Below are 14,329 nucleotides of genomic sequence, written 5' to 3' on the forward strand. Positions count from 1 at the left end.
TTATCCATGAGCACATTCTGCCATTACCTTAATCTTCATTTGTGAGGAAAAGCACTTTATAAGAGCTGTTGATGAGTCCATTCATCAGAAAAATAATATTGTAAGTGTCTTTCAGCTAGAGTGTTGCACGGATATATGTTAAGTAGTTTTGACGCAACAGCAAAACTATATATTTCAATTATTGCTTTGATCTGTGGCTGTAGGTTACCCATGCAGTTTCACATACTCTAGACAATAAGAGGACATAAATATGAGATGAACTTCTTGATAGTTGCCCTTTTCCACCCTGCATTGTACCATATTAATTATTCTGCATGTGATAGCATGTTAGCTGTGGGGTGATTCTGTTACAAGCATTATCTGAAAACAGTTGGTTATTACAAGGAATATCCTAGATGGTAGTTGCCATAAAGGGGAATTGTAGTCAGAAGACCCCATATGTTGAGAGCTTTTCTGTTACATGGCCTCTTACAATAAAAAAAGAACTTTGGCAGCCTTTGAAAGAGAAAGATTATGCCCTAACCTGCTCCCATTGAAAATAAATTACCTCAGTTTTCCAGAATGCTCAGTTGGAAATTCAGCAGAAAATCCTGTGCACACGACCACCGCATTGCTTTAGGATCCGTCTCATGCAACATGCTTCCCACATCCACGTAGGACCACTTAGCTGTGCCTGCCTCCTCCTTCAGGAGTGTCTTAATGCCACTGCTGTGATGTTAATACATTCTTTACATATGTACAGCTGCACATAAGGCTATGTGCTGTGACCTCAATTCCACTTGCCAGTTTTCTGTCACTTCCTTTGGCTGCCCTTTGGGATACAAGCCTTTACTACAGCACCTCTCCCACTGCAGCCAGTTACAAGTCAATGTAATCCCAGCTGTTGTTGTTGGGGCAGGAAGGAAGAGAGCCTTGTAAGGGCTTCCTTCTCAAAAGAATGAAAGAAATTAATGTTTTGTTGGGGGGTGTTAGTAGATACAGAAAGGCCAGCAGACCTACCTTTAATTTCCTTGCTTCTGGGGGCCGATGGTGGCAATGTGGTGTGTAAGACAGTTGTATCTAGGGTAGGCCTGTGGGGTTTTTTCCTTTTCATTTAGGAGAAAGGCTTATTCACTGTGGAACAGATGAATTGCATGAGTTAATAGAGATCTACTGGCTCTTGCCATGACAAGCACCTTATTGCATTACAAGTCTAACATATGTTTTATGATATCCTTGCTGTGCTTCGTTGGGCCTCAAAGTACAATGTGTCCTTCCTCCAAAATCTAATTTCTAATGAGGGTGTTAGAATGGGAACTTTGCTAACTTTGCTGAGCTGTGTGCATGAAAAGGCATGTTTTCCATGAGCTTCTGAAAGATTTGAGGATAACCTTGACTGCTTTTGCTGTGCAAGTGACTTACGGGTATTTATTTTTTTCCTCTTGACTATTGAGTGATCACTTGTAGCAGTGAAAAATGATGCTTTTTTAGTGGAATGAAATCTCATGCTTTTATTTTCTGGCAGCTTTTCATGTTGTCTCCAAGTACTGACAATACAGTAACTTACTGTTTAAAGAATTCACCATCTTGGGCAATTTTGTGTTCTATATGCACGCTGCTCAAGAAGTGCTAATCATCCACTTTCTGGCTATTGGATTAGATAAAAGTTTAGCATTGAAAAATTATTATTTCTGATAGCAAAATGACTAGTTTGCCTTCTTGAGATTCCTCACTTGTGTGTTACACTTCACTGAGTACCAGCTGTAATTAAGTCATGAAAATGTGTGCCAATAAGGGAGTCTGAATCAGGACTGCTGGTTCCAGTATAGCTAAATTTATAAGGTGGGTAGAGTGTTTCCACACTAAAGCTTTGCATATCTACTGTTAACAATCCTCTTCTATCTGCATTGTTCTGCAGGTAGGACTTGCATCTGCTGAAACTTAGAAGGCCTCTGATTGCAATATTTAAAAAAAAAAAAACCCACAACAAAAAAGCTCTAAATCCAAATCTTTTGCTTAGCTCTAAATCTGGTTTGCTTGAAAAAAATTTAAACTTTTTCAATTATGATTGCTCATGAGAAGGCAACGTGTTAAATCATTCAGAAATATGTGGAATATTTTAAGTTGTGGTTAGTTGTATTAAGTTAATTGAAACATTTGAATGATGCAGCTGTGGAATCAACTGCTGAATGCATGCAGTCTCTCTCTCCCCTTGTTTTTTCCCTTCTGTTCTACTTTAATCACTTTACATTAGCGTTGAGGTTTATTGTGATGGCTTAGTGAGTCTGACCAAAAATGAGGTCAGGATATAAAAAAATCTTTGTTAATATCTTTTCACTCTGATAACAAATCCAGTAGCAGTCAAGTGTAAATTTTATTGTTTATTTCTTTAATTGGTTTGATTTTCCCACTGGGTTCTCCTCCTTTCTTGAATGGAAAGAGTGGGATGGAAGAAGGATAAGGTGGATACCTGACTGGAAGATGAGTACTTTCTGGAAAGACCAGATCAGGAGTATCTGGTATAATGAACCGATGGCATTTTTTTATTCCTAAGATGGAGTTTTTGTCTAGATTCCAAAAGGAACCTACTCTTTCTTTTTGGTGTTATTACAAAAAAAACATTTAAAATGGGGGCTTGCATTTACATCTAATCAACACTACTAAGACAGCTTAGGAGCTGTTTTCTAGTCCTGGGGGCTTAATGTACCATCCCTAGAAATCCCTTGCTTGTATTGATTTCTCTTCTCTGGTTTTCTCTTTTGCTGTTGTCTCTTCCCCACACCTGCAGCTGCACCAGGCACAGTGTGGGGTTAAATGTTGGATGGTGCAGCACTCCTGTTCAGCATTTTTTCCTCTCTTACTGGCTCCCTGTGTAGGTCTGGATCTCAGAGTGACTGAAGCAGTGCTGCCTTTGCCCGCCTTTCAGCTTTTACTCATTTTTTTTCTATGCACTGTAGTGTTAGCCAAAATGCAGCTCAGGGACAGATAGTGACCATTTTTAATGCTTTTTACAGTTGTCAGTTCAGATTGCATATTTTTGTTAAACAAATTTGCTGAAGTTAGTGCTCTGATGTGATTAAACCAGTGTATTTGTAGTGTGATGTAATATGAACAATGAACCTCACTAATACTTCTCTCTGGTTTCTCTGCTCTAGATAGTTGTTTGGAAGAGATACAGTGACTTTAAGAAACTGCACAAAGATCTCTGGCAAATTCATAAAAACCTATGCAGACACACAGAGCTCTTTCCACCTTTTGCCAAAGCAATAGTGTTTGGTAAGCATAATTTCTTCCTGACCTGCTGAAATTCTTTGATAACTTACTATTTATAAGTACATCTCGTTTTGGAACTGGATGGAAAATTTTCCTTGTGCTTTTACTACTCAACTTGTAGGTGTGCTGGCATCCTAACTTGATACTTTTCTTTATTTTTGTAATGTATAAGAGTTTTTTATGTTTTTGCCACTGTGTTAGATGTAGTAGGTGAGATACTTATTGATGTATGTGTTCTGTATCTTTACAACATACATTCCCTGTTTTCAGGAGCATAAAGTCTATATTAGCTTTGTGAACAGCACTTGAACAGCAAACAAAATATTTTATATATGAACTGTCTGATCTTTAGCGATGAGCTGTATTTGAGTCTTAAGTGGTTGTTACAGAAAAGAATTTTTATTATAGGAATTTGATTGCAATTGTCAGTTTTATCTAGCTAGGCTTTTGAGATCACAAGAGGATTGTGACTCCACAGGAGAAACAAGTGACAAAAAAAAATTGGCTCTTACAGGTCTTAACTTCATCCTGATGTGTATGTCCTCATGGATGGGCTGTAGGTGGGCTTTCAGTGAAGTGTTGTGACTGTATAGAATTCCACCTACTACACATTTTTTAGCAGTGTTGTGTTTATAAAATTAACTTTTTTTAGTGTGTGTTCTTCATGTTCAGCATGAACTCTATGTTTTTGGTGTACCTATGTATCACACAATATCCACTGGGTTTTTAAGCGTTTTTCAACAATTTTTTAGTGTGTTCATCATGTTTGGCATCTTTTTGTATACATGTACTGCATGCTCTCTGAGTGTTCTTGAGGCATTTCTGAGGTGTTGCTGACTGTTGCTTTTTGCTGTGCATCTACCACCTGCTTTTGAGCCTTTTTCCCAAGAATTTTAAAGTTCTTTTTTAAAGTGTCCAACAGGTGTTTGACGTTTGTGTACATGCATCTATCATGTGTATTTGGTTTGGTTTTGGATGAGCTTATTGGTTTCTAAAGTGCTTTTGGGGTTACTAAGGCATTTCCATGGCACTTACAAGTTGTTTTAGTGTATTTTGTTTTTTTAAGCACCCAGTCTGTGGTGGCTGTAGTCAGTCAGTTTTGTTTTGGGTTTTTCTGCGTAGTTGTGAGCATCTAGCATGTTGGATGTTTTTTGGCAAACCTTTCCCATGTGGTCACTTCTTTGGCAAGGTTTTTGGTGTGAATTCTTTGCTCTTTTGGCAAGGTGTTTGGTTCTTAATGCATTGCTGTAGCATCTTTATATAGGGTTTTTTGCTGTATCCCCCATTTCTTAGGTGTAGCTTTTTTTCCCATGCATACCCTGCAGGTTGTTAGGCAGGTTTTAGCATTTTTCAGTGAGCCCGGCATGTTTGACCTTTTTTTGGCATATACCTGCTGTGTGCTTTGTAAGTGTTTCTGAGGCATTTCTAACCCTGTAGAATGGGGCTTTTTAGTTTGTTGGGTTTTGAGAGTTGCTTTTTGATAGTTTTTTTTTAGTGTCCCGCTTGAGTTTGGATTTTTTTTGTGTGCATCTACCAGATAGAATTACTGGGAATTTTAACAGGTTTTAAGTACCCAATGTGTTTGGTGTCGTATTAGCTTGAATCTACCTCATGGTCTTTTTCTGTCATTTTTGTCCGGCGTTTCGGCTTATAAGGCATTTTTTGTTGGACTTTTTAGTTTGTGGGCTGGTTTTGAGGTTACTAATGTATTTCCATGGAGTTTACGAGTTTGTTTTGGGTTAGTTTTTTATAAGCATCCAGCCTGTGTTATGTTTTTCAATGAACTTTGCTTGATGTTCAGTGTCCAGCATGTTTGGTGGTTTTTTGGCATTTGCTCTCTTTTTTGGCAAGGTTTCCAGTGTGGATTTGGAGTGTTTTTGTGGTTTTGGTTCCTAGAGTATGGCTATGATGTTATTTGTGTCCAGGATTTCTTTGTTGTGGTGTGGGGTTTTTTTTGTTTTCATATACTGTAGGATTTTTCAGTGTATTTAATAGTTATTCAGTAGGACTTTTTTTGTGTATATTTGGTGGGGTTTTTTAACATGGATTTACCATGTACAATTATTGGGCATTTTAATGGTTTTTAGTCTTTGAACATGCTTGGCATTTTTTTTTGCATGAGTCTACCAGATGCTCTTTTTTTTAATGTGTTTTCTGGCAAGGTTTTCAGTTTCTGAAGTGTTTTGGGGCAGGCTTGTTAGAGCCTAAGGTGCTTTGGGGTTGTTAAAGCCTTTTTATGGTCTTTACAAGTTGGTTTAGTTTGGAGGTTGGTTTGTTCTCTTTTGTTTTGTTTTTTTAATTAGCATTCAGTCCGTGCTTATGGTTTCTCTATGCACCTTGTGTGGGGTTCAGTGTCCAGGGTGTTTGGCATTTTTTAAATGCATCTGGCATATGCTCTTGTTTTTGGTCTGGGTTTTCCATGTACTTTCTGGTGTGGATTTTGGTTTTTACAGTGTTGTCCCAGTATGTTTGGCATTACTGCAGTGGTCTGTTGGGTGTCCTGTACATTTGACTTGTTGTCTTCTGGCATGAATTCCCCACATGCTCTTTTTTTTTGTTAAGCTTTTAGCACTTTTTAAAAAATCATTTTTGTTTCTTAGGCATTGCTGCAGTGTTGCTTTCCATTGCCATGTGTTTCAAATATGGTGGTCTTTTAAACATACAGCACACTTCAGCATGGGTTTGCCTTTTTTTTTTTTTTCTTTTTGCATCCTGCTACCACATCTTTTTTTCCCTCCCATATTTTTAACATTTTTAACGTTGAGCATGTTTGGCATTTTTTTGCCACACCTCTAGTGCATGCTTTATGTGTACTTGCAGTTTGCATTTGTTGTGTCTGTTTTTTTATGTTCATCCCCATACATGTTTGTGCATGGTTTGGATGTGTTGTGCACGTTTTAGCACCCAGACAGCGTTTGGTGTATTTTGGTGCATATCTAGTGCTTGTTTTTGCAGGTTTTCTTTGTGTGGCATTTTTTAGCAGTGTTGGGCGGTAATCTAGAGGCTCTTTTCCCAAATTTTCTGTGTGTCTCAGATTGGTATGTTTTAGCACCCAGCATGTTTCGCATCTGTTGGCATGCATCTATGAAGCTGAATTCTGATGCAAATTTTGTGGTTCTCTGCGCAGAGCTGGGTAAAATTCCTGATTTAAATCGTATTTCACATCAGCCAAATCGTACCCAAGTTTAATGTAATTTTATTTTTGCTTATTTATGAAGTTGGAAGTGGGGTTAAGTTTTGGTGCTATGTCAGAGCATGGGCAATAATGGTTAAATAACGCATGGAGTATTAGTTCCATTCTGAGATTATTTTATATATGATTTACAGAGTAGAGTTCTCACTGGACAAAGTATTTACAAAGCTAGTATTTGCAAAGCATAATTTAATTTCAGGTAGAAGATATGATAGCTATTCATAGGGGTGAAAAGAGAGGGGTAAAAGAGAATCAGGGTGGAAGAGAGTACAGGTGTCTAATATCTTAAATAATTTAAAATTGCTCTAAATGCAAATTAACTATTTTTACACTAGCTCTGTAAGCAAGGGAAGAATTGAGTGAAATCCCTTCTGAAAAACATCCTTCTTCTATTGTATTTAGTGAACAAAAGTGACTGCAATGTACATTGTGAGAGAAGGCAATCCACAGAAACATTCAATGCAGTTATTTATAAAAAAGCTCTTTGAAATTGAAACTAAACGAAAATAAGCCCCACTACATTTAAATGAAACTGAGACACAGAAGAATACAGCAAAGTGGAGGCAATGTAAAAACAAATTTTAAAAGATTGGTACATAGCTGAAAGGAACAGAACTGTCTGACTGTCCAATTTAAGAGTTATCTTTGAATTTACAACATAAAATTTTACTGTGTATCCTTCCAGCTCAATTGTACACATGGTAACTGCCATATGATTCATTTTAATTTAAAATAAAAATCCTAGTATTTTTTTGTACTAGAGCAAAAATATAATCTTAGTAGATAACAAGGTTTTGATAAACTTGTTTTCAGTCTCATTCTGTTAGTGATGGCCTGCAAGGTCCATCTCTCTGAAGATCTTTTGTTTCCATGCTGCTCTGATGGACCATTTCAGCAGTGTTTCTTCCCTGTGGTGATGTTACAATTGTTGCAGCTTTTAGACTAGTTTCTAATTAAACTTGTGAGTAGAATTGCTGGCAGCTGGTGTTTTTTAAATTTTTTTTTTGGATTCCTGTGCTTTAACTAATATATGCACCTATTGTTTTGCAGAGAGTGCACTTTGCAAAATGAGCGTTGGTGGTTCTGACAGTCGAACTTAGTTGTAGTAGAAGTGTTAAACCTGAAGAGCATCTCCACTTCAGCATTCAGAGTTTCAGGAGATGGTGTGGAGAGCTAAGATGTATTTAAAAACAAATGTGTCATGCTGTGCTTCCGTTATTTCGTGCAACTAAAGATTTGCCACGAAGTGCATGGTTTTTTTATGCTGTTGCAGTAGAGTTGCTTGCATCAAAGCAGGAAACATGCTATGGATGGGGAAAAAGAAATCATCTGACTTTCTCCGTACTTCACTTGAACCTTTTTCACCCATTTTATAGGAAAAACCTCAGTGAATCTGATCACAGAAATCTAAAATGTGTTAACAGATCCAGCTGTTAAAATTGTGATACCTAATTCTGGGACAGGATTACTGTCCTATCCTAATATGCATCAACATAATTTTCTTCAGTACTTTCAAACAACTTCTTTGTTGTTGTTATTGTTGGACACTTTTAAGTATTTCCATATGTTGACTATACATGGCATTTTACCAAAATATGGGTAAATCTTTATGTTTTGTATCTAACAACTGCAGAAATGTACTTCAGTATAAAAATTAGTACACACCCTGCACCCCACCAAAAAAGAAACAACTCCCCCCCCAGATATTGGTGACTTGTTAGCAGTGAGTCAGAAAGATGATTTACATTACAAAGCTCACAAAAGGATGCCCTTTGTATTTGAAGACACTGAATGAAGTAACATATTTATGAATTCGGTGTTGTGTACAGTAGGAAGTCTTGTGAGAAACTAACTGAAACATGAACACAAATCTTGCTGGGTGTTTTGTTCTTCAGGTCTTCTCCACAAAATTGATGGTGCATTCTTTGCACAGAAATTTACATTTTGTTTCCATGTAAATAGAAAGTTTTGAATGGAACATCACTGGAGGAGTAACAACTGTGTTACATGCTAAAGTTGTAGTTGGCACTTCTTAAAAATATCAGAAAGATGCGATCTCTAGAATGAATTTTATGTGTGTCTGAGAGATTGTAAAGATTAGCTGAAATAATGTTGATTTAGATGGAGAATGACATCCTAAAAGAAATGTTTGGAGAGTCAGCTGGCTGTGTAAGCACCTTTCAGCGTTTCCTTGAGAAGGGTGATGATGAAAGTGTTGAGCAATACAGCATTGCTTGAAAGTATGAAAAAAGGAGAAGGAGGAAGGAGTTAGGCAGGGTTGCCTGGGAATTAAACTGCCAGCAAGATGCCAGGAGGTCTGTGAACTGAACCAGTACTGAATAATGTTCTTCCTTCCCCTAAAGCCCTCTAGTTCTAGAAGCAGTTTTCCTGATAGTGTATCATGATGCTAATGGGCTGGAAAATGTGACACTGACTAATGTTTAAGTTGCTCTGTTCAAACATGTATTTTTATTTGTTTTTAGCTCAGCTTCCTAAGAAACTAAGGCTTGTGTAATTGTGCTGCCAGAAAGTCAAACCCCTTACTGATGTGGCTAATATCAGCTAAATTTGAGAGTGAAGGCGGTTGCAAATGTAATTATACTTCTGCAAAGTCTGTGGAATGGCAGCTGAGTAAGAAGAGAGCACATGCTTTGGTGCTGCTGAGGGCCAGGCAGGCTCAGCTCCTACCCGTGAGCTTTGCAGCTGCCTGGCAGTGGGTGAATGTACACTGGTCAGCCTCACAGGGCTGGTCCCCATGTGTCCTATCTGGCGCCCAGTGGAGATGCTGAGAAGATGTGGATAAGGAAAGTCAGTTTTTATTTAGTTTGATGAAATGAAACAGGGAGAGGTTCTTGAGAAACGAGGAAAAATATCTTACAGTGTTACTTTCTTGCAAAAGTTGTCTGTTTCTGGTATTGTTAAGTGTTTACTTTTTCACAGTTGATTTTCTACTGCATTGTAACAGCGTTTGTGTGATTTTTTGTAGGTTCATTTAACTGGCCCATGCTGCTGTGCTTTGCTGAGGGAATTTGTTTTCTTACCATGGTGTTCAATTTTGCATGGATTGAACCAAGAGCCCTAATGCACCCCCAGTGTTGCTCTGAAGACTTAGGAAGTTTGATGAGCAGTTTAATAGGGCCTGATTTCAATGTTGCCACTCACCGTGGTAGCACTGCTTTTGCCTTCTTTCTGCTTGCTTGTTGCTCACTCTTTTGTACAGCTGCTCCTGTTTGTACAGCTGAAACGGCGGGGTGAGCAAGGCACGGAACCAGTCCAGCTGAAAATTAGCCCAATGATGTCTTTTCTTTTCTTTCATGGGAAAAATAAGCCCCAAAAGCTTTGTTTGTGATCTTGTGAGTATGTGTGTGTCTTTTTAGTTTTATTTTCTTTTTTCTGGTACCGCATGGGCAGGAGCTATTTACTTGAAGAATTTCTGGAAAGAATCCTGCTTTGATACTTTCTTCTGGGATTATTTTTTTGCTTGCTCTAAGTATAAATGAATTTTGCTTTTGTATGCAATGTTGCTTTTGTCCTCTTCAAAGGTTAATGCCACAGAGCTGTCACAGGTGGTTCTTATTTTTCTGGTCATGCTGTTATAGCAGTACTTTCTTCAACTTGTCTTCCCAGTCCTTTTTTCCCCTCTGTATAGCTGTTGCAATATCTGTTCTATTCTCCTCCAATTATTACTGTTAACCTCTGCCCTTTTCCTTTTGTAAACTTGTAACTATTTCAACAACAAAGTGATGTTGATATAAAAAGCTAAAATAAGTTGTGTGCAATTGTGAAGGATGTGAATTTAAGGTAGCAGTCCAAGGGTTTTCTCCTGAGAAGCAAATCTCTTCAGGTGAACTGAAGGGATTGTTTTTTAAGTATGTTTTTTCTAATTGGAATGTTTTGGGTGCTGGGTAGAGAAAAAGGAAGGTTCATACATTTTAGTAAATGAGCTGCTTCCCAGCTCTGTTTACCTCTTGAATCCAGAAGGAGATGAGACCCTGTCTGCATGGAGCTACTTCAGAGGAAAGCTTCAGTGCCTGGTAGCAGGGCTTCACCATCTCCCCTACACTTTGTCTCCTCCATAAATGGCACCTTGGAATTGAAGATCTGTTTGGGGGCTTTTAGTAATACTTTGTTTACTACCCGCTCATATTGTGCGTTGTTCTTGAGAATACGTGAAGATTGCTCAGCTCCTTACAGGATTTGGGCCGTAATCAAGGCTGACACTGACTGGCATATTGTCAAATTGTGCATGTATCATTTATTGTCAGATAACACTGGACATCCGTTAGTGTCTCTTGGCTAATCAAGAGTGTTGCCTCACATATTCTTACGATGAGAGGGCGAAGGATTCTTGTCGTAGCTGCCAGCTTTCATCATCCGAGTGGATTGCGGACGACGGGACTCTAGGGACAATTGAGAATAGGAAGTTTGAAGATTTGCTATGTTCTCCTGAAGCGTTGAAGTGACTTTCATAGACTCAGGGCATTGTCTCCAGAAGGTTGCTTTTGTCTCATTTGTTTTCTTTTGTTGTAGTTATTATTGCAAAATAAATGTGTAGTTATTTCTAAAACTGTCATGACCATCTATGTGTCTGTTCCAGGGCGATTTGATGAAACGGTGATTGAAGAAAGAAGGCAATGTGCTGAAGATCTTTTGCAGTTTTCTGCCAATATACCTGCTCTCTATAACAGCAAACAGCTGGAAGAGTTTTTTAAGGTTGGTTAATATTTGCAGAAGTATTTGCTTCTTACTGATGTGACTGAAGTGTAGTGCTGATTCTGCTTTACTTTATAAACCATGGAATGAAGTGAGCTGGTCGGACATGCTTTGAGAAGGGACTGGGAGTTCTCTGTTCACTCTGGAAATGTGGCTTTAAAAAAGCCCCATGCCACACCTCTACAAGGTGGAAAGTTTTACAGGAGCTTCAGGTGAAGGGAATTTAATTTTTTTTATTGAATGATGAGCAAAACTTGTGATGATAAATTCCAGTGGGGAAGTAATAAAAATATTATCACTGTTCCTATATTTTAAGTAGGTGTTTATAGTTTCAAACCAAAGGAGTGAAGACTGTTTACGCTGTTTCCTTATGATCTTTTATGGACTCAGGTCCCCAGCAACAAATTTGGCATGTAACTAGTCCAATGTGCTGCTTGTACAGTGTTGTGAGAACCAGTCTCCATACCAGATTTTAGGACGGTACATTGATGTGGGCTTCCTCTTTATTACAGCTGAAGCAGTTTCTTTTCAATTGTTCATTCAAACCACTTTATTTTCAGTAGCTTAGTCTAACGTTCTGCAAACTCATAAGCATAAATTTACATGTACCCGTGATAGTAACTCTCTGGAATTAAGGAAACGTTTATCTGGCTGAGATGGGACTTAAGCATATTAATGTGTTTAGTATATTTAAAGAATACATATACAAAAGCAAAATTATATCAAAGCTTAAAATTCTTTGCTTGTTTTCATGAATTTATTGCAGGGTTCTTTAAAATACTTAAAACAATTCATTAAGCTTTGGTGGCAATAAATGAGTGGGAGACCAAGTTGGACTATTTTACTTTCTTGGTTTATTTGCATTTGCATTTTTTTCAGTTCTTTGGAAGTACTTCTGTGGTTTTGGGTACTTTTTCAGAGTTTTCTTTCCCTCCTTTGCTTAATAAAAGTATTAGTTTTAGCCTCCAAATGGACTTTTCTGGATTTGCAAGGAAATGAATAAAACTAGAAAACCAATGTTTTTGTAGGAGAAACTATGTCTTCCAGGGCAGTTATGCAAATGCAATAATTTAGGCCCATTTGCTAGCTGATGTGGTGTCATGTTTTCCGTAAGAGAGCCTTAGGTTTGGTCTGTCACCAGCTCAGCCCGTGTGCTTTAGCTCTGCTCAGGGGTGGTTTTGTTCCTTTTCAGATTTTTGTGCAAATAGCTGTGGAGAGAGAGACTTGGACAATGAATTCTTAGAAACATCTGAAGGGAGAGCTCTCTGGATCTATGTGTTGTAAACTCCAGAAGAATGAACTGGCTTGTGTGAAGCTGTCCTGGGCTCGTCCAGGACAGATTAGCAATGCCTGTTTGTAACATGGCCTTGAAAATGGTGCACTTTCTGTTAAAGTGGCATGGAAAGTGTGCACTTGAGATGTGAAGCAGAAATTTAAAAAGCACCCAAAAAATTTAGGTAGTTTCTAGGGCTATTGTTACTTCTCGTAGCTTTGGTTCTGTTCAGGCTTGGAAAGGAATGTCCTCCTTGTATCTTTAAGTCTCAACTACGACTGGACTCAAGATAGTGGGTCACGAGTGAGACATTAGTCTGATGGACAGACAGTCCTGTGTGAGGGACCTGCTGAGCTTGGGAGCACCACTGAAGGGCACAGACTGTATGTCACACAAGAGATCAGGAGTACTATTGTTCTCTCCCTGTTAGACTTGGGTGTGCAGGTCTCTGTGGTTCAGAACTCTGAAGCTGCAGTTGGCTAAATATTTAGATATCTAGTCAGTCTGTGGCAACCAAGCATGGCTTAAACAAAAGTCCTTGTTTAATTTTGCCAATAGTTCAATTAAATGCATTAATTCTGAAGTAATGGAGCATTCACTGAGTAGGAAATATCATTTTGGCTATCACTTCTATACAATGAGAATTTCCATAGAGCACAGCAGCTGAATAATTCCTTTCCCTCTTTCTTTTCAGGGTGGAGAGGTGCATGATGGCTCTGAACTGATTGGTCCTGTTGAGCCTTTGTCTGACTCTCTGACTGACAACCTGTCTGACTGCAGCTCTGAAGGTTTGCTTCCTGTTCTCACATAACCTCATAGCATGATCTGTTTTAAAGCAGCTCATAAATGACAAGTGCCATATTTCTTCATGGGGCATTGGCCTCCAGTTTCTGTTTGCTTGGTATGGCAGAAATGCCAGAGCTGGGACTGGCAAGAGAGAAGCTGGGCTCAGCAGAGCTGTTTGCACTTCTGGAGGTTTGCTTGTAAAGGTGTACATGCTGACTTGGATACCACGTGTTGAGTAATTTTAGTGGCACTTTTAGTGGCATTGCACTTGCGCTAAATAATAGCATAGCTGTAAGGAAGGGTCAGTCAGCCCAAATAAATACTATACTAGAGCTTCTTGCCTGCCTCTAGGCTGAGTCCCCTTAAGCATTTCCGTGTACCATGCAATCCTTCAGATATTTATGTATTTCTGAGTTATGCCTGGTTCTTGTGATTTCTAGGAAATTCGTGTCCGACCCCAAAGTTTTCCTTTGGAATTGTTTAGCTCTCATGTATAAATCTACATTATAAAAACACTTATTAAGCTTACTTGGGAAGGGATCTGATATTTCTGGTATAGCATTTGCTTTGATAAAACAATTCTTGCATAACAAAAAATGGTTTTGTCTTCTAACAGTGGTTGGCTGTTTTTTTTTTCTTGAGGTTGTATGACTTGTCACTGGGATCTCTCATTGTCAATAACTTTGTGCTTAGTTGTACAATATATTCTATATGGGAAGCTATTTGGATTTTATTTTGTAGTACTTCCTATTATGTTAATAAACTAATGTCCCCACAATATTTTGTTCTGTGAAGAGAAAGGTGTTTAGTTGAAGAGGACAGTTATGATAAATAGCACTAACTAGTTTTAAAAGGTTTTAATGATTTCCGTGAAATATCACATTCCAGATTCTGACAATGCACTCACTTTACACTCTGCCTTATAAAATAAAGAGTGCTTCTAAAAGTGCTTAATGTGAACGTTTCTATTCATTATTCACAAGGGCCTCATTTTTAGCAGAAGAAAACCACTTCCTTTATGTCAGATAAAATACTGAAAAGAAAAAAAAATGCTGTAAAGTAGAAAAATTCTTTGATACCCTTCTGAATCGGCTGGAGGGCTTTTACGGGAT

General features: G+C 38.2%; 1 protein-coding gene across 5 annotated transcripts in view; it reads left to right on the forward strand.

Annotated features, from left to right (window-relative positions):
- Positions 1–14,329, forward strand: part of RPS6KC1 (ribosomal protein S6 kinase C1) — an 86,382-nt gene that overhangs the window by 6,036 nt on the left and 66,017 nt on the right. For 2 of the 5 annotated variants that reach the window (XM_032102965.1, XM_032102966.1), the window contains exons 3-5: positions 3,135–3,255; positions 11,043–11,158; positions 13,126–13,219. In XM_032102965.1, coding sequence (XP_031958856.1) covers positions 3,135–3,255; positions 11,043–11,158; positions 13,126–13,219 — 331 coding nt within the window. Of the gene's footprint in view, positions 1–13; positions 101–3,134; positions 3,256–11,042; positions 11,159–13,125; positions 13,220–14,329 lie in introns of those variants that run through there. The other 3 variants (XM_032102968.1, XM_032102969.1, XM_032102967.1) reach the window with 2 other exon arrangements.

Source organism: Corvus moneduloides, chromosome 3 (genome assembly GCF_009650955.1).
Source record: "Corvus moneduloides isolate bCorMon1 chromosome 3, bCorMon1.pri, whole genome shotgun sequence".
Classification (NCBI taxonomy): Eukaryota; Metazoa; Chordata; class Aves; order Passeriformes; family Corvidae; genus Corvus; species Corvus moneduloides.